This window comes from Ixodes scapularis, unplaced genomic scaffold (assembly GCF_016920785.2).
Source record: "Ixodes scapularis isolate PalLabHiFi unplaced genomic scaffold, ASM1692078v2 ptg001274l_1___fragment_3__unscaffolded, whole genome shotgun sequence".
Classification (NCBI taxonomy): Eukaryota; Metazoa; Arthropoda; class Arachnida; order Ixodida; family Ixodidae; genus Ixodes; species Ixodes scapularis.
Window position 1 is genome coordinate 354,701 of NW_024610131.1, and position 24,002 is coordinate 378,702.

Below are 24,002 nucleotides of genomic sequence, written 5' to 3' on the forward strand. Positions count from 1 at the left end.
ATACCAAAGACAATGTATGGCGTGCCGCAAAAACAAACAGAAGCTACGAAACTACAACTTGAGCTTTAAGCACCCATATCAATGTAAGCTAGCTGAACAAGCAAAGAGAAAAGTCAGAAAAGCTACGAAAGAATGGAAAACAATCTGAGACACTTTGCCACCTATGGGGACTGCAGCACTAGGCAGATAAAAGAATATTCATAGCAAAGAAAAGATTATAGCGAAAAGTAAATAAATACTTACCGTGAAAGAGTTGGGCTCTTTGGAGGCAGTCCACCTGAAGAGTCTGGAAGGAAAGAACATGAACATCTACTTATTAACGTCACATCTTGAAGCTGGTTCCGCTAATAGCATTCCTTTATTAAATCATAACAGCCGTAGGCAAACGTCCACCAGGTAGCAACACCACTCTCCTGTTCCCACTAGTAGAATGTAAGAATGTAGTATAAGCAGTGACGGAAGCAGCACTTGACTTTTTGTAGCAGGTTTTGTAGCAGGCATAATATTGGTTTGAAGCAGCCACTGACGCTTTTGGAGCAGATGCCAACATCTGTCTGCTCATCACTTAAAAGAATGCAAAAGTGATTGCATCGCAAAATGGAACACACAGCTTTCTTAGAAATAAGGATCAGATTAGAGTATGTCCCATTTAGAAGTGGTTTTAAAAAATGTTGTAAGCTGAAGCACCACGCGACACTTCAGTTGTCATAAAGTCTCTCTCCCCCCTCCCTTTTTTCACTCGATAGCTTATTTAGCCTGTAATTGTAGTCCCCATAAATTGCGAGCAAAAACCAGAATATCTGCTAAAACGTCTAAAAACAAGAATATGTCCTCCCAAGTTCTCCGAGCCTACAAAACTCAAGATTCCGATATTTGTGGATGGTCGTTTTTGCAGTTCATGATTCATAAACAGACGACACGAAAGCTGTGTCGTCTGTTTTGTCCTCTTGCATGATGCGAAAACGACCATCCACAAATTTATTTATTTATTTCCAATACTACTAACCCCATTCGGGGTTGTTGTAGGGTGGTACAGTTTGAGATATTACAAGCAGAAAAATAATATTCAACACACAATTTGCAGGTAAATATTCAAAGCAAATATAGAAGTCGCGAATGAAAAATTAGTAAACAACTTCAATACAATAGATACACTGCACTTTTAAAAACAGCATAAAATGTTAGTTTATGATGAAAAGTGGGCATCTACGTAATCGAGGAAGATTTCAATAGAAGAGGAATGAACAACGTTTTGAGGCAGGTGGTTCCATTCGTTAATGGTTCGGGGAAAAAAAGAGAATTTAAAGCAGTTATTATGAGCGACGTCTTCCTCGTAAAGCTTGCCATGGTTGTACCGTGTTAATCGTTTGCTTGTATGGATAAGATAATTTTCTTTTGGTAGGTTGAAATGATCGTTGGCTAATTCGTATAGAAATTTAAGTCTAGCTGTTTTTGCTCTTTTTTCTAAAGAGGAGAGACCCAGTTGCCTGCAAAGTTCAGAGGGAGAGACGTGCCTACTATACTTATTGCAAATAAACCTCGCGGCCATTCTCTGAACTCTTTCTATCTTATTGATGCCGGAGACTGTGTGGGGAAACCAGACGACGTTGGCGTACTCGAGCATAGGACGTATTAAAGTTTTGTAGGCTAGTAATTTAGTGGCAGGAGATGCAAATTTTAAGACTCGTTTAAGGAAACTCAGTTTGTTTAGAGCTTTATTAGTTGTGGAGTGAATGTGTGAGTCCCAACGTAAATTTTGACTTATATTGAGGCCGAGGTATTTGTATTCACCGACTTGTTCCAAGAGGTTATTGCCTATCTGGTAAGGAAAGGAGTATTGTTGTCTTTTATTGGTTATGGTCATAAATACAGTTTTATTCGAATTTATTTCCATCTGCCAGTCGTGGCACCAATTTATGATGTGTTGAAGCGCATTATTTAGGTTAATCTGGTCATTTGGGTTATTTATTTGTGAGTAAAGTATGCAATCATCAGCAAAGAGGCGAATTTTTACGTTCACATCTTTGACCAGGTCATTTATGTATATTAGGAACAAAAAAGGTGCCAGTACTGATCCCTGGGGGACTCCCGATGAAACTTTGCCTTTGAATGATGAGTGCGCATTAAGTGCTACGTACTGGTAGCGATCTGAAAGGTAGTCTTCAATCCACCTGAGAATTTTTCCTCCTCCTAGTATAGATTCTAGCTTAAACAATAGCTTTGGGTGAGATACCTTGTCGAAGGCTTTTGACAGATCGATGAATATGGCGTCAACCTGTCCTCTATTGTTTATGACAGTGGAAAAATCGTGAATGCTTTCAACAAGTTGCGTCACTGTTGAAAGGTGACGTCTGAAACCGTGCTGATATGGAGTAAGTATTTGATTATTCTCGATGTGGGTGGAGACATGGTTGAGAACAATGTGTTCGAGCAATTTACAGCAAGTTGAGGTAAGGGAGATGGGCCTGTAGTTCGCAAATTCGTTTTTGTTTCCAGACTTATGAATGGGGATGACTTTCGCTAACTTCCAGTCTTTAGGAAGAAATATTATGAAAATCTACAGTTCCGCCTTAAGAAGTATCACTGTGCTTTAGCATTGTACGAACCAGAGCTGAGTTGAAGTTTGCTGCCGTTTCGATTAACTACTGCACGGAGATATATCCCGATGACTACTGTATTTATTCAAAAATTAATTCATGTTTCCTTTCATTCCCTTTCTCGTTACAGCTTTTTAAAAGCAGAGGTCAGTCTACGATCAAGACCAAAGAAGGTCGACCTTTCGTAGTACTGAGCATAAATAAAAGAGCCAATCCAGGCAATCCAGGCGCTCCCACATGTCAGCTGCTACTCCTAACACACTGGTGCATAGCGGTGAAGCTTGACGAACGCGCACTCGTGCGAGGCAGTGAAGGTTGACGAGAACGACACAATGCAAGGCTAGATCGTAGCCAGATCGTAGTCACGACATGGAGGAACATAGCAGACAGGTTAATTAAGTGATCTCATCGGGAGTAAAAGGCCCTTGTTCCGTCTATTACAGTAGCCGTCGTTTCACTATTTTGCACATTTTTCTCGCGACTTTTAGCTACTGACATCGCCGACATCATTCGAAAATTCGGACGAAGACGGGATCAAGCGCGGTTGATGAGCAATCTCTATACTTTGTTTTGTCTTAACCCTTTCAGACGCTATGTACACGAATGTGTACATCTAAAACACTCACAAGTACAGCGAATGCCCCACCCCATCACTTGAGCTTTTAGTGTGAGTGTGCTGGGGGCTGTGTGTGTTCGAGCCTTCGACTGTGCTCTTACCCAAGATAAAACGAATTATACAGTGAGTAGAGATGTTGTGGAATACATGTTTGTACCATTTTCCCTTTCTTCTACTTTTCAAAATCGACAAAAAGTCTTTATTGCTGCATAAAATAATTGCTGCAAAAATAAATAATTGGTGCATGAAATAAAGAATATCATCATTATCATCATTATTAGTCTCTGACCTTGGTTCATGTAAGGCGTGCGAGGAGGCACGGGGAAGGCGGGGGTGGCCGGCCGGTCCGCCCCACTCGCCGGACTAGCCGACGGACTTTCGTCCGCTGCCCGCGTAGTCCAGGAAGTGGACCCTTCCAGCGATCCGTCGTCTTGGAAGTACTGCACAGAGATTGCCGTCAGTTAGGCTGGTTTGCTCGTCTCAAACTGCTACAGGCATTTGCGAGATAGTAAAGGGGTATGTACCGAAACAATAAAAGTAATCTTGTTTTGTACCAACACACTTTTTTTTTCTTCTTTTGTTGTATTTTGAATATTGAATGAATTTTTATTGAATTTTTTAGCATGTCAAAACGCAAGTTTTTTTATTTGTTGTTCTTTCTAGCTGCCGTCGAGTAAGGGGGCCAGAAATCCGTCGAGTTGCTTTGCAGCTTTTTTTCCCGGCCTCTACTTCATCAATTTGATGAGAAAATAGAGTTGCTGTTACTTGGGCTAGTCGGTAATTCATTGTGCAGGTAGAAGAATGATGAACACCACAGAGTTCAACAAGTGCGAGGAATGGTGTTTGTCATTCTTCTCTTTTAAGCATTAAATTTGCTCCCCAACAATTATGGTTTCCGTTATATTACAAAATATGTCACCCAATTTAAATTTTTGTACAACATAAACGTCTTCCATAATGTATGATTCTTCAAAGGAGATGCAGAACATTTTAGACAGGTATATTTACTTCCACAATAGTAGACTTTGCTACAAATATAAATCATTGCCTGATTTATATTTGTAGCAATCAGAACATCAATTCTGTAGAAATTTGTGGTCAGCATTGCATCCGTAATGAACAAGTTAACTGACCTTGTTGGGAGTTGACTGAGCAACTGGAACCATTTCCCTGAGTTGCACTGGCTCTTCAAACTTGTACGGACCTGTTCAAAGCCAAAGACAAGTGAGTTAGAGAAATGCCCAGCCTTCTATTTCAAGTACAGTTAGTCAGCCACACGTGCATGCAGACATTCAATGCTGGTTACATTCCTGTTTATCCAGAGAAGAAAGAAGAGCCAGCGAAAAGGCCCACCAAAAGTGTGAAGAAAATAATAATTAAATAGTCATTTCAATTTCATGCAAGGCATATGAAGAATAATATACATGCTCGGTTAAACAAGCAAGAAAAATGCAAGCGAGAATGCATGCTGAATGAAGGCTTTTGAAATAATTGTAGCATCCGAGAGCATAAGTCTAGAGTTACAAAAAGAACAAGTTTGCCCACTACGGCGTAACTCACTGCACAGTCCAGCTGCATCAGATTAAAGCCCATTACATCAAAGCTCGCATGCCGTGTTCTCGCAAACTGGTTTCAACAGTTAAGAATGTTAAACATATAAAAGAAAGCTTTTTGTATTAAAAGACGCTCTTAACCTTTCTTCTACAATGTTTCAATTTATCTGGTATCCAAGTCATAATAGTACCGATTGCAGAAGTTAGGAAATGCATATGTTACATGGCAAGAGATAATAGACCTAACCCATTGTTTATAAAATATTAAGAAGAAATTTTCTAAACTACTGTTTTCTTATCTAGAGCTTATTCCAAGTAAGTATGATACTGTACTTTCCACAAGAAATAATCCCAAAAGAAAGTGCCGCAAACTCTATGCTGCCAAGTTCAGAGACATGTGCTCACAACTTCACGTAAAATTTTAAGAGTTTTCATTCCGAGGCATTTAGAGATAATGCTAGATCTATCACAATGGTGCGACCATTTGGCGGAGCACTGTTGCGACGTTCAAAAAAGGGCGACATCCACACAAGACGGGCAGACACGCAAACGAGCGTAACAAAATCCCAAACATGCCGCCTCCTAGAGACCGGATACTGTAGGCACTAAGAAGCTGTTCAGGGGCAATGAAATAAGCACCAAAAGAAAACCCGCAGTACGCAGGTCTATACGCTGGCACGATCGGTCGGCACTAGAGAGCGTAACAGAAAGTGCCAGTGGGACTTGGAAGAAAATATCAAAAAGGGGAAGGTTAGGAATAGTGTTCAACGAAAGCAACCTCCCTTCACCCACCCGACCTCCCTTGGCTATTGTTCCATTTCCTCCTTTATGGATACTATTAAGGTTCCAAAGCTCAGTAAAGGCAGGTACAATCACTCACAACTTGATTGAAATGGAGGATGTGGATTATTATCTTTGTGCTATTTGCACCGCTGTTGCACTGACATTGTAACACTAAAAAAATGACGGTTGATTGTACTAACATACTCCTCCATAGCTAAAGTTCTATGTTTTCGGTGTTTAGTATATTTTTTTTAAATTCAGGTTTCTTTAAAAAGAGGGTTCTGGGCTATTTTTCTTTTTTTACACATTCAGTGTTTTCTGTGTAAATTGGCTATAACATAACCAATCAACACAAGAAACACTAAATCTGCTAAACACCCCCTCCACCACCCCTCCCCCTCCCCCAAAATAAAAACCCTGAATTCGAAAAAGAAAAAGAAATGAACGCTGACAGCACAGAACTTTATCTGTAGCTATTGCATGATCTGGCCGATGCCAAAAAGCGGCCCTAAAGTGGAGTTTGAGGTCGCCTTTTTACGGCGCAAATTTAATCTACACATCATAAGCATCCATGAAAACCGAAAAGCACAATTGTGCGGGGCCTTTTTTTCTATTAAGAACACAAGCATACATCATGTTGTGTCCCTTCTTTCCGATATGCGTCTCAGAAAAAGACGGTGATCTTTTCCCACGTTTTTGGTAAGAAAAAAAAAAGCCATACACAATAATAACTAATTCCCAAGGATGCTTAAGGCATGCCTATTAAAAGTTTGACGGAACATCGCGACGTGCCCATTTTATGAGTAATAAAAAGGGTATAACAAAATTTTCTTGTCTATAATAAGAAATAACGTCAGAAGCAAGCTCACAATTTTGTGTTTGCCAGAATGCTCAAGGTGCGCAGACCGAGTTTGCACCGTAAAAAGACGGTCTGAAAATCGGCTTTAGCACCCTTTCAGGCACCCAAACGGAGCTTCCTAGTGCCTACCTATCCCGCCTCCAGGAGCTCCCTCCACAATCCCAAAGCGATCTCCATCCTCTAACCTGAATCTCTGGCCGGCCCTGGCCTCGTCGTCGCCGCAAACGGCGGATCGCTCAGCAGGGTTAGTATGTGGTCTCTGCTTGGGGTAGTCGGAGCGCCGGGCACGGCGCCGGGCGAGTACGGTGTACCGGGGGTACCGTAGGTATAGGGGGTACCGTAGGTGCCCGGCGTACCGCCAGCGGAGCCGGGACTACTGGGAGTGTGCCTCTTGGCGTTGCTGGGGTCGCCGTAAATGACGGACGACGCAATGACGTCGTGCGGAGACGTACCTCCCGCCGCGACTTGGTCTCGGGCTTGCTGGTGGGAGCGGCGTGCCGCCACAAACGGGCGTTCCCGGTCGAACGAGGTGTCGGACTTTTGGCGCACGATGGGCTGGCTGGGTGCGGGCAGGGGCTGTGGCTGCCACTGGGGGTACCTGCGTCGGAGCGTGATGTTTTGCGGCCGACGTTGTTTTACGTGCGGTTTAAACGTCGTACATCATACGAAGCGTTAACACAACCGGCCACTAATTAATTCCCCGCCAGAATATGTCCGTTTGGAGGCACGGCTCGTGGAAGAAGGCAAGCTGGCCTGACCTGCGCAGAGTGACATCCCTGCTGCTGCTCCTCGACGGTATGATAGGTGAGGTCGGAGCGCTCAGGCCACGGTGAATCGGAGGCTTGCTAGCCGTGTGAACGTGCAACGGCGTCGAATAGCTGCTGGCCTGTGTAGACACAAAAGCAATATTATTAACACTCCCTCGTGTCGTCTATCCCTCGCTAAAAATTTATTTCCCTCTTCAGTAGACTTCTCAGCTTGAACTAAACTTCGGTGTGGGCTATCTTTACCAAATGTAACCGATCTCAGCAACTTTGCGAATCCCATCGCTTCAATTCGCTCATATATAGGCAGTCAATAGGCTTCAGAGAATATGGACATATCTCCACAGCAATTTTAGATAAGAGCACTTTCGATGGTAATACAGTAAAACCTCGTTAATTCGGATCTCATGGGACCGGCAAAAATGTCTGAATTATCCGAAAGTCAAAATATCGAAAGAACAAAGAAAACTGTGCGAAAACGTTTCCCTGTGACATACCTTTATTTTGAGAAGAAATCCGTTATTACCGCCTGCTTTCTGGACGACACTTAAGTGGAGACAGCAACTTTCCTTAGTGCGGTCGAGTGCTCTACCGCACTCGCACTGCCGGAGCTACGCATCCCGTGCGCGGACAATACAGCACAGCAAGGCCTCTTCTAGTTTCGGGTGCACCATCTTCCAAGGCCGCTTTCTTTTCGCGTTGAACTTCTCGCTCTCGAAAACCCGTAGGATGTCGGCCTCAATTTTCACGTACACGGCCAAACTGCTTCTCTTGACGTCGTAACTTTCCGTCCCTTGTCGAGAGACGCCGTCCTCCAAGGCCCTCAGTATTTCCCCTTTCGTCGCTAAATTCTCAGCCTAGTACAGCTGCAACGGAAAACAAGTAGCACAACTGACCAATAATCGGAGCGGCGAAATCGCGACACCCGGCACTATTTTTCCCGAGCGAGCCGACGGCGAGAGTGCCAGTCACGTTGCATTTTTCAATGCGGGGGTGGCCGGCGAAAAATTGAGGGATAAGATAGCTGTTAAAAATGGCGGGCTTTAGGATCCCCGCGTCGAGGCATAAAACGTGACTGTCACTCTCGCTATCGGCACGCTCGGGAACAATAGCCCCGCGTGTCGAGATTTCGCCATTCCGGTCGTCGGTCACTTGTGCTACCCTTTTTCGTTGCAGCTATGCTTCTGCCGCTTCCATGCCAGGAGAGTAACGCGCTGAAGCACGGCAATACAGAGCAAAACTGGTGCGAAACACGGAGAACCGGAAGAGCGAAGAACCATGGGAAAACCGGAAAAACCACGTGTGCACCTCGGATGGATAGCGGTCATACCCTTTGGAACGGACGGTAGCTAGCGCCACCTGCCGAATTCGTCCGAATTAACCGTACTGCGCCGCGTTCCCTCCGAATTAATGAGCGTTTGCTGCTATTGACTAATACATACGTTTGACGGGACCGGATTGGCAGTTCAAATTATCCGAATTTCCGAATTAGCGGGGGTTGAATTAACGAGGTTTTACTGTACTATCTACCGAGATTTAAATATTTATAGACTAATACAAATAATAATTTAAATAAGTGAATTTTAGACAGTAGTTTACTTTTGAAATCTTACTATCGAAATACCATCGTATTATTTAATTACTATCTGAATAAATATCTTTAGATAGTAATATTATCTCATACTACTATTCACGTATCTAGAAAGCGGACATAAACATGGGAGTTGTGTCTGTCCGTCCATCTATGTTCTCTCAATAAATATGTGAATAATACTATCTCTTCACCATCTACCTATTAGAAATTCAGTACTTTAGATAGCAGATAGGAGCACAGTTAGCACTTCAAGATGAAGTAGCATTGATCCATTTCAAAAAGATCTAATCAAATTTATAGTCTGCTGCAATAACGGACTATAGCAGCATTTGTTATCGGAGTAGGGTGTCCCACCTTGAATGAGGGACTTTCGCCGTTCAAAGGCGAATCGCCGCCTCCGTTCTGAAGCTCGGGACTGCGCATGGCAGTGGTCGAACGCAGCTCGGCCATGAGCTGCGCCTCCTTGCGGTGACGGTCGTCCCAGGAACTCTCGCGCCGTGCACGAAGCTTCTGCTGCTGCTTCTGCAGCCACGAACCACTGCGACCACACAAAAAAGGAAAAGCAATGAAAGTGACACACAGTGGGATCTTCCCCAAACACATAGTACCTGGAAGCAGCTCTCAATAAAGTGAAATGGTAAATGAAACAAGAAAGTTCAAGTGCTCCTCTGGTCCCAAACGTCCTGTACGCAGAATGCATTAGCTGTCTATACAAAAATTTGGGCAGTGCTATTACGTAAGGTCACAGCGTCAAGTTGCGATGTCGCACGACCTCCGCGATGGGGTCATGTGACGTGACCATGGCTTCGGGCTGCGAGTCACGTGACACTGCGTGTCTAATGACGTCACGCAATGTGGTCACTTTATGGGATGTCACGTGGCACTGCCACTTGACACCCAATGCTACTACGAGAAGGAATGATGTTGTTGACGTCGTGACATTACGTGACACCACAGCTTCTCACTGTGAGTCACGTGACATTGCGATGTCACGTGACTTTACGTGGCCCAACGCACGTTGCGTGTTAATGTGACCAGATGACCTGTGGTGGCACCGACCATGTGGCCCATGGTGGTGTCCTGCTAAATTCAGCAGGACGTTGGACTGCTAATTACAGCCGATAACAGAACAGCATGGCTATGACTACAGCGATGCAACAGCTACACAGATACGAGCTTCGTGCGCACAAACGATCTGGCACAAATTGAACATATTTACGAAAAACCCCGAGACCGGGACAAACACGAAATCTCAAACACAGTTCCGTCCTCCTTTTTTGTTACAGACATTTTTGTTTGAGACTTCACGTATGTCCCCTTCCCCTTTTTTACCTTACACCCGGAGTTTTTTTCAATTACGCTTAACTTTGCTTCCGTCCGAATGCCTTCTGCATTTAAAATGTGCTCGTAGATCAATGAGGCTGTTCCCGTCAGGCACGACCCACCTGCCCACAGGCTCTGGACTGACGGAGGAGTCGCGCAGCGTCCCATAGTTCCGGTCCTCGGCCGAGTGCCGGCCGGACTCCGACTGCGCCCTCCGTCGCTGCATCGATGGACTCGACGGATTGACCCCGTACGAGAACGGGGAACTGGTCCGTCGGGTGTGGTACGGCTGGTCGTCTCCGCCGTGGTCCAAGGAGTGTCCGAAACCATCCGAAACCGGCTCTTGCCACCGGTAAACCACGTCGTGGTCGCCGTTTCGCTGGGGCTGGTCCGCGGGGCCGGTCCGAGACGTGTACGAGTAGTAGATGGTGCCGTGGCTGAATGGAAGACGAGAAAGGAAGAGATCATGCTTGTGGCCTTCCCTTTTAACGCAGAATGTGTATTACGAGTTGTTTTTTATGAGAAAGCTGAAACGAATGAGCGTCATGAACGATCTAGATGGACGTGCGACATAGACAGGCATCATGGACGAGCGTCGTGAACAAGCAACATGCACGGAGTGTTACACGACGGTATGGTTATGTATAAAGTAACGTAAGAAAGACGCCCCAGTGAGGCGTCTTTTTCACGTTACTTATAAATAACCTTTTTCGTTGTGCATGGTGCTCAACAAAGGAAGCTAGCACAAACGACACACGAAGCATGGTTCGTGCGGCACACAAGCGGTGTTCCCTGGTCCTCGTCAGCACGTTCGAGCTTGCATAATTTGATTCCTTTGTATCTTTATTCCTTCTTATCTACAGGATGCTTCTGAGTGCTGCTGGAACAGAAAATACATTTGTATAAATATACCAATGACCACATTGAAACTTTGCACGTAGATGTGCTTAGGTGTTGCATTTATGGTACTATAATTTCATATGAGTGTCGGTTTTAGGGAAAAAATTTAAGCCTAGAACAAAACTCCCTTTTCCCACGCAAAGGGAGGAAAACGGTAAAAACCGTCTGGTTGACACTGCTCTCGCAGATGGCACAGCATAAAGCAACGAAGTCAAAGCTTCTTTGAGACAAACACCCGATAGCAGAACCAGCAGATCCAAGCCTGTGTGGTACCATCTATGGATAGCAGCGTCAACTAACGTGTTCTTCTCTTTGTGCATGGGAAAAACAAAAACAAATTTCTTATGCTTAAATTTTTCTCCTGAAAACTATACTCTCTGAAAACTAAGGTCGCGAATTGGTACTCATGAAATTAGAGTAAATGCACTACCTAAAGGCATCCATGGGAAAAGTTTAAATGCATTCCAATCATTGGCTTATTTACAAAAAAATGTTCCTAGGCCCGAAGAGCACTCAGAAACACTCTGTAGGAAAATCAGACAAGCATAAGTAATAAATTCTCGAGTCTTTACTCAAGTAACATACTATCTGATTTGATCTCTAAATTAATTTGTTCTTTTTTTCATTTTTACATTTATTATTTTTATTATTACGAATAAACCTGTTAGTAGGGAGCTTTGGAAGTTCTGCCCAAGGCATTTCTCTGAAGGCATCGGTGTACCGCAGAGAAGCAAAACTTTGAAGGGTGTAGCTTACCCACGGTGTGCGGGGAGAAAAAACAAACTGCATTCAATTCTTTAGGTCATTCACCTTAAAAACGCTAAAAAGCTAAAACTAAATAGATTTAGGAAGAAATACCCTTATTTCATCGCACATCATAAAGTAATTTAGGGACATTTCATACCTACGCAAAAAAAAATAGCTTCGGCGTGTTTCAGTCCACGTTTTCCGCATGTTTTCAAAACAGTCTGTCTTCCGGTGGACTTCTTGAGCGTAACACCTGGTCCCATAAAGATTTTCTTAGAGAATTCTAGCAATACTAGAGGCAATACTGACCCGGGATTCGAATAGGACGACCCGGCAGTGGTGTGCGTTGGGAGGGTGTGGTACGCCGGATGGTTCCTCAGGCCAGGCTGGTACGAAGAAGTGGATGCCGGGTGGTTTGGCATGGAGCGTATCTCGCGAAGCATGCCATCCAAAAGGCTGTCCAGTTCGGCGTGCTCCGACTTCAGCGGATCCCTCGGAGACGACTTGCGGGGGTTTGAGTCGGTCGTGTGGTGGACCTCCACCTCTGCACAAGCGGTTGGTCGGTGTCGAGCGAAACGCTGTTACTCTCACGCGAAAGGCAAGGCTGCAAGTACACTTTTCTAGTGAGGCAAGTGTGAATAAGTACTGGGTGATTAAGGGATGTCTTAGTGGGGTCACCTTTCACTTACGATTTACACGGTTACCTTGACACGAATGAGTTGTAGGAGAAGTTTAAAGATGAGCCCGAGGTCAGACCTGTGAAAAAAACTAGCTTTGCCCAAACAAAGACGTACAATAAGCATAGTAATTTGTAGGTAAATTGCCTCGTGTATACACTGCAGGGGTTCTCAAAACTTTGCGATCTTGAGGAACCCCCTTGTAAACAATAATGCACATACTAGATGTTTGGCTCATAGTTTAGGTCAGATCTGCCAAGATAGTGCTTAATCTCTGGAAAAACCCTCGAGGGCACTTTGGGAAACCCCAATTCGAGAACTAAAAATACCCTAAATCGTGATGACTAACATTTGTTTTTTCGAGTCTTAACACTGCGGTTTTCTCTTTAGACACGCCAAAGTAAACCGACGCATCCCGCGCGCTCACCCACGGTGCCGCCGCCGCCGTTCACGACGCCCCTGTGGTGCCCGGGGTTGCCCGACGTGTGGCCCGGCCCCCCGGGGTTGCCGTAGTTGTGCAGTCCCGACGAGGACGAGATGCCGGAGTCCATGCTCACGGTGTGGGGCCCGTCCAGGACGTCGCCGCCGGCGCCGTCCTGGGTCGTGGGTGGCGCCAGGCCGGCTCCGGGGTGGGGGTCCGCCGGGGGGCGCTGCTTGCCTTTGGACACCATAGCATAGAGGTTTCCGTCAAGGGGCCCCTCTGCGTGGGACACTGGGGGTCATGCCGGGAGGGGTTAAGGGTTAGCGTGTTAATGGCCGTCGGATGGGTGGTTAGGAGGGCTGAGTAGAGAGACCGTGCCACACCCCGTCATCGTTAGGCAAAGCTAGTAACTTGCGGCAGCCGAAAGCTTGCAGGTGAACTGAAGTGGTTTCAGACTTTGTCTTTTCTGTAGATCTAACGCGGCAAGTATAAAAGTTTACATATTAGTTGGGTATGAATTTAGTTTCTAATAAGACGTGCAATAAGAAGGTGGGAAGGATTCGTCGTCTACCGTTTCTTTTGTTACATGTTTCATGTAAAAGTGTGGGTGCATATGCATATAATCTGCAGATATTTAGGCTTCATAAAGTGGGTAGACTGCGCTTGAGCCATAAAAGCCCAAAACTTAGAACCCCCTTTTTGTTTTACAAAGTATATTTTTTTTAAAGATAAAAGTGATCTTGTCTATATTAAAGGAATGCATATCTCCTGTTTAGATAGGAAGTTCTGTGTTTTTATATAAATGCCTTATATCTAAAAGAATCTTTTTTTTTTATATGAAAGATAATTTTTTTTACATTTTCATGAAAAGTTACTTTCTACGGACAAATGATCCTTTTTCGAAGATTTCATTTGCTGCTTGGCAAGTCAGGAAAAATTTTCTACCAATAGACAAAATGTTGCCAACTCTATTCTGAAAGAATATACTTTTCACTGAGACAAAACATTATTTCTCGCTTCCAACTACGATGATTCATGCTTCAAATTATGACCATAATTCATTTAATTTGTTTCATTATTATTCTTTGCTACCTTACAGGGATCCAGATATTAGGTCCTTCTACTCTCCAACTGTTAATGACTACAGATCAGGGTGGACAATAAAAATTCATATGACTTTAACCATGACTAAAATCGTGATTAAAATTGTGATTTATATCAGACCCGTTTTACTATAATTTAAACCAAACCTTTCCTGCAAAAATAATCCTAGAAATATTTCTTCATTTACCATTTGTCAATCAACTGGTGCTTCCAATGTGCATTTGTTTTAAATTTAAATCAAGGAATCTTCAAACAATAAAGGTTTAGAAAAGGCTAAATGCGAGCAAAAATAATTGCTCTTCTAAGCAAGTCGGAGCGGTGAGCTTAATTTCTACCTTCCATTCCGTTCGCAAGCTATGTAACGTCCAATTGCAACAAAACCAGAACGACAAAGAAAGAAACGATAACTAGAAAAATAATGTCCTTTTGCAATGAAGTCAAGACTCAGATAAAATCAAATAAAGCTTTTTCTTTGAGCTAACAGAAAAATTGGGCTGTTTTTGTTCTACTAGTATGGCGGAGAATACAGACATAAAAAGTTAATTAAAATTGACATTTACAGTAATTTTTTTCTCCATATTATCAGTGATCGGACAAAGTGATAAATCAATTTGCCACATATGAAATACATCTAGAGGTAAAGAATCACTATTTTCTAGCTACAGTGATTTCTATTATAATAATGTGATTTAAATCAAATCAATTTTATTTAAATAAATGAATTTGATTTAAATTCAACAAATCTGACTTACTTTATTCATTTTTTTTTCACATTGTTACAGATGATTGAAGCATAAATTGTCAGGGATTACATCGTACGATTATTAAAAACAATGTGCCTGCTGATACAGATGATTGAAGCATAAATTGTCAGGGATTACATCGTACGATTATTAAAAACAATGTGCCTGCTGACAGAAGGCTACGCCATTTCTTCCTCTTTTGCAACTTAGGATGTCTAGTTTCTGTTGAAACGGTTTAGATCTTTGCCCATATACCTCAGCTGCCCGACTGATGGCTTACTAATATTGATTTTATTTTAGAAACTCACCTGCCTTCATAGTGTTCTTTCTCAGCCAGATCGTTTAGCCCAGTTTGGCACTCTGCGAATACTAACACTAGCCCTACAGCAGCCATCAAGTGACTACCGCATAAAGCCTGCGTTACTGGGTAGTTTTAGTAGTACAGTAGTACTAGTATTAGTAGATAACCATCACTTAGTTTCTTCGTGTAGTTTAGAAGCCCAGAGGCAATTCGATCAAAGGGTTCTAAGAAGACAAAACCCACACCAGAAAAATGGTAGTCATTAGCAGCACCCAAGCGTGTTAATTTAAACAATTAAGCAGTTATGAAGTCGTCCAAACCAAGAACCGGGTCAGGGAGATTGAGAACACTCACCAGCAATGCTGTTAGACTCGAAGAGGTCATCCAAGTCTGGAAAAAAATGTCAGCGATAATTACGTTGACCGCGTGTCAACGACCGAAACTGACACTACAGACTGGATGACGAGCAAGACAAGCGGTATAGTCAATGACTGCATGAGAAGCATGGGCTATGGCTTATCATGTCCATACTTCTTGCTTCTTGATCGGCTCTTTGGAGTTCTTATCGGTTAATGCTGTGATTTCATTGGCTGCTCAGCATTTCTCAGAGCGTCGGAGACTACAATAAACGAAACAAAAACGCACCGCTCAGACTATCTTCTCGGAGAAGATCGAAGTTCTCGTACGAGTCTTGCTTGACCAGGGGGTCCTTGGTGTGGTCGACGGGGACGACGACTTCGTTCACGGCCCCATTCCCTGCGTGACGACCGGCAAATAAAGCCCCGTAGTCGTGACCGCGAGAACTTGTGACTTATGGATGAAAAAATGGATGGTGGTGGCACTTTTTCACAATCAGGGTGCCAAGTCAGAATAAAAAAAAGTGAATGGAAAAAAAATCATGTTGGCTATAAGTCGACCACATATTTTAACTGTCGATAATTTCAACTTGGCTATACCAATCAGGTTTTCAAGTTCTCAACTTGATGACAAAAATATAGAAATGCTGACACTCCCTATGCACTGCCAGCTACCGCGTGATCATTAAATAAATGTTGTCGAATGCGCCATTTCTGATGTGCAATGTGCAGTTTGTAAAATGATAAAAAAGAAAGGATCTAACTCCAAGCACGCAAAAACATAAGTACTGGCACTAGGATGCAAATGTTCCCAACTAATATGCCATTGCCATCAGGATGAGACGTCTGACAATGTCAACACGCATGCAAATTGGTATGTCAATAGAATGCTCAAATCCATATCCTGAAGATATTTTCTCTCGAGCACTAATCATCAGTAAATATCCCAAGAACCTAAAGAACTGCAAACAAACATGAAAACATGTATGCAAGAATCAACATATAAAATAGTATATTATAAAAATTAATCAGCCAACATTATTGTGCTAAAAACAAGTAAAGCACTCACCTCTAAAATCGTTTGGTCGCTGAGAGAACTGCAACTCCACCTGTCCTTCATCAGGAAACCTTGGATCTGTTGGGGAAAGTAATTGGTAATTTTGAAAAAAATCTAAACACCCAATAAAGAAAAACATTATCATTATAGAACCCACAAACTCAAAAAAAAAAAAATTATAATTTAAAACATATTTAGACGAAAAGACATCATCTTTGCAGGAGGGCTGTTGTATCGTCATCAATTCGGAGGAACGTATCGATGTTACATATTGATGTCGAGTCAATGTTATTTGTTGTTATCAAGTTAATAACACACTTCTGTTATGGCGCCACAAGTGTGGGGTTATATCTTTGGGAGTTCAGGGCAATAAACGTTCATTATGCACCTGGCACCAATCAAGAGTGTTGCTCTGAGCTCGTAGCATATTTCGTGCGCCCGAGTGCAAGTCGAGTAGTCGCTAAGTTGCAACAGGGGTGATAAACAGCACCTTTCGCCTTTTCCCGGTGAAGTTATGGTGGCATGGATCACGACTGGAACAGCCCCAATGGTTGATTCATCAACTGTTTAAAGGGATACTTCAACGAAATTTGAAATATTCCCGTCGTGTTCAAAAATAGGTTGAATATGATCCGCAATATCCGTAAATGACAATCGCACGTTTGTATTTTGATCCTGGTGGCTGTATTTTTCGTTATAAATGGCCCACTCTGGCAAGTGCTCGGAGAAGGCCCAGCTTAGAGCACGTGACATCCAACGCAATCGTGACGTAGGTCGTCTCAAGACGAGCAAAGCTACGGCGAGGCTGACGTCGAGAGGATGGCCTAGTCGTTCCAGTAACCGAAGCGGCTGCTTTTGTACGAATTTTGAGTGACGGGTTAATCTTCTATAATCTTCTAGGGGGACAGTAGCGACTTCTGCGACACACAAAAGGGATTCTCGGGAAGAGGGGAGTTCCTCCTTCCCCCTTCTCTCGTCGTGGCCGGAGACGAGACAACCTCCGTCACTAGCCGTCAAGGTTCCTAGACGAGCATTACAAACGAGAAGTTAGCGACATCCACCAGGTGCTCTTTGCTAATCGTTTAATTCGTTTTAAAATTCCTTTTCGAGACTTTTTTAACAATATATTGGTATGTTCCATGTGATACTGCTCTTTTGAACACATATAGACCAAAAAATGAGCGCCGAAATTTCGTTGTAGTATCCCTTTAAGACCTTGGAAAATGAAAAGGTGCGCTCTGCCTCAAGCAGATAGTTTTGATTTGGACCAACATTGTGGCGACTTGAGGCCGCGTAATCACTACAAGATGATGCGCATAAAACATCTTGGGTCAGCAGTCGTACCACACTGGATAAAAATTCCAGATCAGCAGTCACACTGAACTGGCTAAATTCCTAATCTGAATGATATTCAGGATCTCAAGGGCAGAACGACCTTTCACAGCCTAAACACTCAATGTCTCATTCACTTTCCTCCCAGCCACAGTACAGATAACTAGAGGCCCTAGCTTTCTGCGATTCCGCGATTCCGCAAAAAATCGCAGAATTAAAGCTTTTTCGCAGGAATGCGAAAAAAAAACGTTAAAAGCGTTGCTTTTGGAAGCTATGGAGAAACACGGTAGCTTCCGAAAGGTGGCGCTAAACGTCCTCAAAACGAAAAATTAAGTGAAAATTGCAAAAGTTGACGGAAAAGTAGTATTTTCTTAATAGTTAATGACAAACGGGTTTCTATGGCCTCGTCATCTTTTATTGTTGAAGAAATTTAACTTTATATTCACATATATTCTAACCTTATCAATTAAAACAATGGCTAGGTGGTGCAGCCGCCACCAATCAAGGAGCTCAACCATAGTGAAGAGAATACAAAGTATCACCTGACGCTCAGCCACAACAGCTTTTTTCAGTTTTAAATTATTGCAAGCATGTTTGGAGCCTGAAATTGTTTCATAAATAAAGTGTTACATGTACCTTATGTCTGTTCAATGTTACCGCAGAATCGTGCAGATTCCTCTGTCTGAATTTGCAGAATTTCATATTTTCCACCGCATAAAGTTAGAGGCTTTACAGATAACTGTCAGTTTGCTAAGTGTAAGAAGAGATAACAAAAGTCGTTTGTATGAGGTTTTTTGTTTTTTTTAGCCTTCGATGAAGTGGGTAAAAAAACTTTCAGCCTTTCCACTCTGGTGAAGAAGGAAGACCAGCGGAGCTGTACCGTGATGGAGCGACCTCAAGAACGACTTCTTGGACGACCTCAAGGACGACGCCTAGAGGACGACGTCTATGAAGACATCTAGGACAACCTCAAGGATGACGCCTAGACGACCTCAGGGACGATGTCTAGGACAACCTCAAGGACGACGTTTAGAACAACCTCAAGGACAAGTTCTAGGACGACTTGGAGGAGTACGTCTAGAACGACCTCAAGGACGACTTCTGAGGACCACCTCTAGGACGACCCCTAAGGATGACTTCTAGGACGACGTCGAGGATTTTTTCCTCAAGGACGACGTCTAGGATGACCTCAAGAATGACTTCTGGGACGACCTCAAGGACGACACCTAGGACGACGCCTAGAGAAATTCAGCGTGGAAAGGCTGGAAAGGTTGCCGCCGTCTATGAGCGAGGCTGGCAAGCCGGTTGTCTAATTGCTGCCATCACTCATAGATGGCGGTAGCTGTCCAGGGTTTTGTGTCGACACTTGTTTGGTACTGGACACAATCCTGGGGAACCTAGCCCTTAACAGCTCCGCTGTAAAAAAAACGTCACGAAAAATCACCCCACAGATTTAGGCCCTTATCATGACGTGGCACAAGCTTTTAACGAGACTGCCAAGTACCCCAGACATGTTATGCGAATAGAGAAAACTGCATGAAGCTTTGGGGAGGACAAACAGACGTCAAAGATGGTGGGGGTAAGGGAAGAATATACGCGACGACTGGCAGTCTTGTCGAATGTGTGATAGAATGACAGAGAACCAAGGCAGCAACCTTCTTTCAGGAGGACATGCAATAGCTTGTGCCTCGTCGCGATAACTGCCCAAACACGCGCGGTGATTACAAGAAGGAATAGCTACAACGTGTATCTACATTCTGTAGATATAAAAACACTTTTCATCGCTCTCGCTTCTTGTACCCAGTTCGTCGGTGGCTGAAAAAATAAAACGGCCCTCGTATTTGGAGAAATCGGGAAGGTGGGGACAGGCTCACCTGACACGGCATCGTCGAGCTCCCTCTTGGTGAAGAGGACGCGATCTCCGGAGAGGGTGCAGGTGTGGAACTGTACCCTGAAGATGGGCGACCGTCCGGCGGGACGCTGCTTCTTGTGGTAGCACTTGATCAGGATGTCCCCCCTCAGGGCTTGGCCCGGCTCCATCGAGACCACCACGCGCCTCGAGCCGTCCGTCGCCAGGCTGCGTGCATCGAGCAGGAGCAAATTAACAGTCATGATCGTTGACAGTATAAGAAACACAGGGCCTATTAGTATGTTAACACTTTTTGCTTCGTGACTCAGCGTTCTTAGCAGCATATGTGGCAATCTCATGAACTGCGGATCGACAATAAGGTGCTCAGAACTTGCCGCAGCCTTCGTTTGCTAAGCACTAACTTGCATAATGACTTTTATTTCCGAAGTACTAGTTTTGGCATTGACTGCCTTATTTATTGTCCTGTTCTGTAGAAGGGTGTGAATTATCAAACTGAGGTGTCGCAGTTGTTTCCATTCCAAATAACCGAGAAATGGTCAGCCTAAAAAGGTTTCGAATACGTTAACACTAATAGATGTATACTAGTTAAAGCAACTGGGTAACTCTATGCAGTATTGTATTTGCTGCTTAATTTTAATCTGCTTACCAATTTTTATTCTATGCTTCAAAGGGCTAGATTAACATTTGATGTTCACTAGAAGGTGAAGGAAGTGTTTGCTGATTAAGTATGTTAATGCGATAATGTAACCTACATACATACAGAGGCACCTGAACTATTCGGGAGAGGGAGGGGGCAATAGTGTTGGTGGGGCAAACGAGATTTCTGACCCCTTCACCATACTGCTTACATTAAATTTTTTAAATGTCTGGAGGGGACAGTCACCTTCGCCCTCCCCCCATCTCCTGTTTTGACGCAACTTTGAAGTAGTAATGTAGTAGTAGTCTTGTCAAGTAGCATGTTTCTGTTACTGGTCAATATATTAACTGAGACCACAATAATAAGAGCAATAAAACAAAAAAGTAAAAAAATTAAAAAAGAAAAAACAGATGTAGTAACAATGGGCCTTTTTCCAGTAAGCCTCTATATGCATGTGTACTGCCCCTCCACTGGCCTTGTTTCTTGCCCATTTTCTCACGGCACAGTTGCGCACGACCATCGCGGTCAGCGCCAATCTTTGCGAGTATTTCATACTTTCAACGATTCTTTCTTGAACTTGCTTTGCTTTTTATGCTAGTGCATAAAAAGCAATGAAAACCGATACAACGACACAATGTCAAGCTGTTCTGACAGGCGGAGGCATGTTGGCCTGGCTTTCATTTGCAGCTCGTGGGCAATCCCCCAGACGGTGCTCGTAACTGGAAAAAGGTTCACTGTGTGTAGGGTTGGATTATCATCACCAAAAAGTAAGCATACCAAGATTGAATCACTCAAACAAGGTAAAGACAGACTACTCACTAAACTCCTGAGGTGTAAACCGGTTGCATTCCTTGGTAGATCTTGAAGAAAGGTTTGCATCCTTCGAGCAAAAAGCAAAGAAAAATGTTAGTCTTTGAAACATTCCCCTACTGTAACGGGATTCAATCGAGAAAAAGAGTCAAAATGCACCTAAAGAAAAAATAAATCCACGAATTACCCCAGAATCTTCAGCTTTCCACTCATACTGACAAAGAGACTATATACTGTCATGTGCACTGCAGCGAATGAAGTGTTACTCCATATGCTCTATTCTTCCTTAGCTTTGTACACAGACGAGTGGTAAACCAGCCTCGAAAAGTGTAGATATGCGTGCTAGACCGTGCAGTGGAAGTGGCTGCCAAGGCTAAGAACCCACACCCCCAGCATTTGCCCTAATCTAGATGCACAGTTTTCACCTTCTCTGCGAGCCCAACCAAACAGCCAAATGGTGCATATAGTTGCCAAAATAATGAAAAAAGCCTGTGTTTTTTCCAAGTGTCTGTAGCATGCCAAAAGTAAGCATGGTGCAACACGTAATGCTAATACTTAGCGCGGCTCTCCAACATTCTCTAGTTTCTTGTGTTCCTGATAATATGAGTACAGTAACATACTCACCCCAAGACGTATGGTGTCATAAAATTAACCTAAAAAATTTTTAGTGGCATGTGGTGATTGTGTGATACATGTGGTGACACAACCGAGTGAAACCTCCTTTTGACACTTGCCTCCTTTGTTGTCGAAATTGGGAATCCCGTGAAGGACCAGGTGGTTCAGGTACAGCGCATTGTTGTTCATTCGGATGTTGCCAGACAAGAGCTCGGTGAAGTAGTGCACATACCTGAGTGGCAATGGGAAAATGTTTATGTGAAACTTTGAAGAAAAAAAAGAAACATTTGAAGTTGGGTATCAAGTTTTAAATACTTAAAAGAACATGTGAAAATATTTCATAATTATATAATCAAATTCTCATTGTGTGTTTCTTTTTTCTCCACCATGTGAATCTGTCAGAGCTAAATTTGTACTCATTATAGGTAGTGACCTATACTATTGCATCACATACTGTACATTCTATGTATTGTACTACATTGTTCTACATTCTTATCATACAGTCTACCTGATGTTATTCATACTTTCCTCACTGCGTGCCGAAGGTGCCGAACCTGTATTGTATAAAGGTATACGGTTCCAACTACTGTAAAATACAGAGCATCAGCCCATTCTACAATAAGCGCCCACCCCTCAATTTTGTAACATTAGAAAAATACACAAATGACATAGCTTTACATATTGTTGACCTAAGGTGCATCTATTTATCAGTTTTCCATGATTAACTTTAAATTTTGAGTCAGGATATCAGGGTATGTTTTATCAGCATATGTGCTAATATAATTTCTAATTGAAACTTTGCTGCTTGTATGAACTCTTAGACATCCTAACGCTGTCTGTGACAGCTTCTTGTCTGAAAACCCCCAACATTGTGTTGAAAAAAACATTGATTTGAATTTAATGAATTTAACAGGGTTGCTTTGTTCTGAAGATCAGTTTTTGGCTAAAATCTAAATGCATATGGTTAATTTTTAATAATAATAATAATAATCACTTTATTTTTCATCAAACAATAAAGGGAAAGTCAGGAAGAAAAAAAATGCTGTAACACAGTTTCACAGGTCCCCGGCCTTTACAGTGGCAGAAGAAGCAGACTTTTATTTCATATTTTTGCGTGCAAACATAATGGCACTGTTGTATATACAAGTGACGAAGTTCATTTATGGTAAGCGAGTCAAGGTGCAAATCAAGACTAATAAGGCTGTTTAGTAAACAAGGCAGTGTATATTTACTAATAAATATGTGTTCCGTAGTTTGTCCTATCCCACGTAGCATCCAATGTCGTGCGAACATTCCCTGGGTGTTCTGAATGTTGAAGGAACGTTAAAACACCATTCGGAACATTCTAGGAACGTTCGTATGCGAACATTCCTTACAAGGTAAGATGCTCAACATTCTAGTAACGTTTGTTGGCGAACATTCGTATGCACAATGTTCTCGGAACGTTCCCCTTTGAACATTCATATGTGCAACATTCTTGGAACGTTCGCTTGCGAACATTCCTAGAATTTTCGCAGGTGAAGCCAACTTTACGGAGCTTTCAAGCAACCTGTGTTTCAAAACACCATCCACTATATGCCACCTTGTGCCAAAAATATGCAAATTAAGTGGAGGTTTTGGAAACTTAGCATAAGGGATCAGTTTTATCTTATACGAGTCTACCAAGGAATGTGAGATAAGGTGGTAGGAGAAAAGCAATGGTCTTCAAAATTTGATAATGAGCTTGGCACTCACTGCGTATGTAGAGGGGCAGTTTTGAATAGACCCGATTTTTAGCATCTCCGATTCAACACCTTGAAGAAGGTATGTCCCGCTTGAGTGTGGGATGCTGTAGGTATCTGTTCTTATGCTCGGAGTGAGTAATCGGTTAAGTATGCAGCAGGTATTGATAAGTAGGAGTAAACTGCCGTTATAGTACAGGCTCTGGCTAATGTGCTAGAAGAGCAGGCTAGATTGTGCTAGGCCTGGAAAAAATGTATTTCGATTAAAAAATATTTATTGCTCTGTCAGGAGATTTATTTTATCAATATATGTAGTACGGCTCAGTACGGCTCAGTGGGGCTGTAAGCTAAGCAAGCCATAATTGTGGCATCTTCGAAACATTCCTCAGAGAATGTTGCAGATGTTCTTTGGATGTTTTGGGAACATTCTTAAAACCTTGTTAGAATGGTGATTAAATATTCTGTCGTGCTCAGAACGTTCCAAAAATATCCCCTAGAAAACATTCCCCGAATGTAGCGATAAGTGCCTGCGCCACATTCTGACAACGTCGATAGAATGTTCTTACATAAATTTGCAACATTCAGAGAATGTTGCAGAAGGTCTTTGGATGTACTGAGAACG

General features: G+C 43.0%; 1 protein-coding gene across 3 annotated transcripts in view; it reads right to left on the bottom strand.

Annotated features, from left to right (window-relative positions):
- Positions 1-24,002, bottom strand: part of LOC121834528 (tensin-1) — a 41,221-nt gene that overhangs the window by 10,651 nt on the left and 6,568 nt on the right. The window contains exons 9-23 of one of the 3 annotated variants that reach the window (XM_042288231.1): positions 21,779-21,891; positions 21,054-21,114; positions 19,602-19,804; positions 16,408-16,473; positions 15,628-15,738; positions 15,337-15,372; positions 12,841-13,071; positions 12,046-12,280; positions 10,212-10,526; positions 9,121-9,304; positions 7,167-7,294; positions 6,594-7,006; positions 4,347-4,417; positions 3,503-3,653; positions 244-286 (exon numbers count right to left, since the gene is read on the bottom strand). In XM_042288231.1, the coding sequence (XP_042144165.1) occupies positions 244-286; positions 3,503-3,653; positions 4,347-4,417; positions 6,594-7,006; positions 7,167-7,294; positions 9,121-9,304; positions 10,212-10,526; positions 12,046-12,280; positions 12,841-13,071; positions 15,337-15,372; positions 15,628-15,738; positions 16,408-16,473; positions 19,602-19,804; positions 21,054-21,114; positions 21,779-21,891 (2,361 nt within the window). Of the gene's footprint in view, positions 1-243; positions 287-3,502; positions 3,654-4,346; positions 4,418-6,593; positions 7,007-7,166; positions 7,295-9,120; positions 9,305-10,211; positions 10,527-12,045; positions 12,281-12,840; positions 13,126-15,336; positions 15,373-15,627; positions 15,739-16,407; positions 16,474-19,601; positions 19,805-21,053; positions 21,115-21,778; positions 21,892-24,002 lie in introns of all 3 variants that reach the window. The other 2 variants (XM_042288230.1, XM_042288229.1) reach the window with 2 other exon arrangements.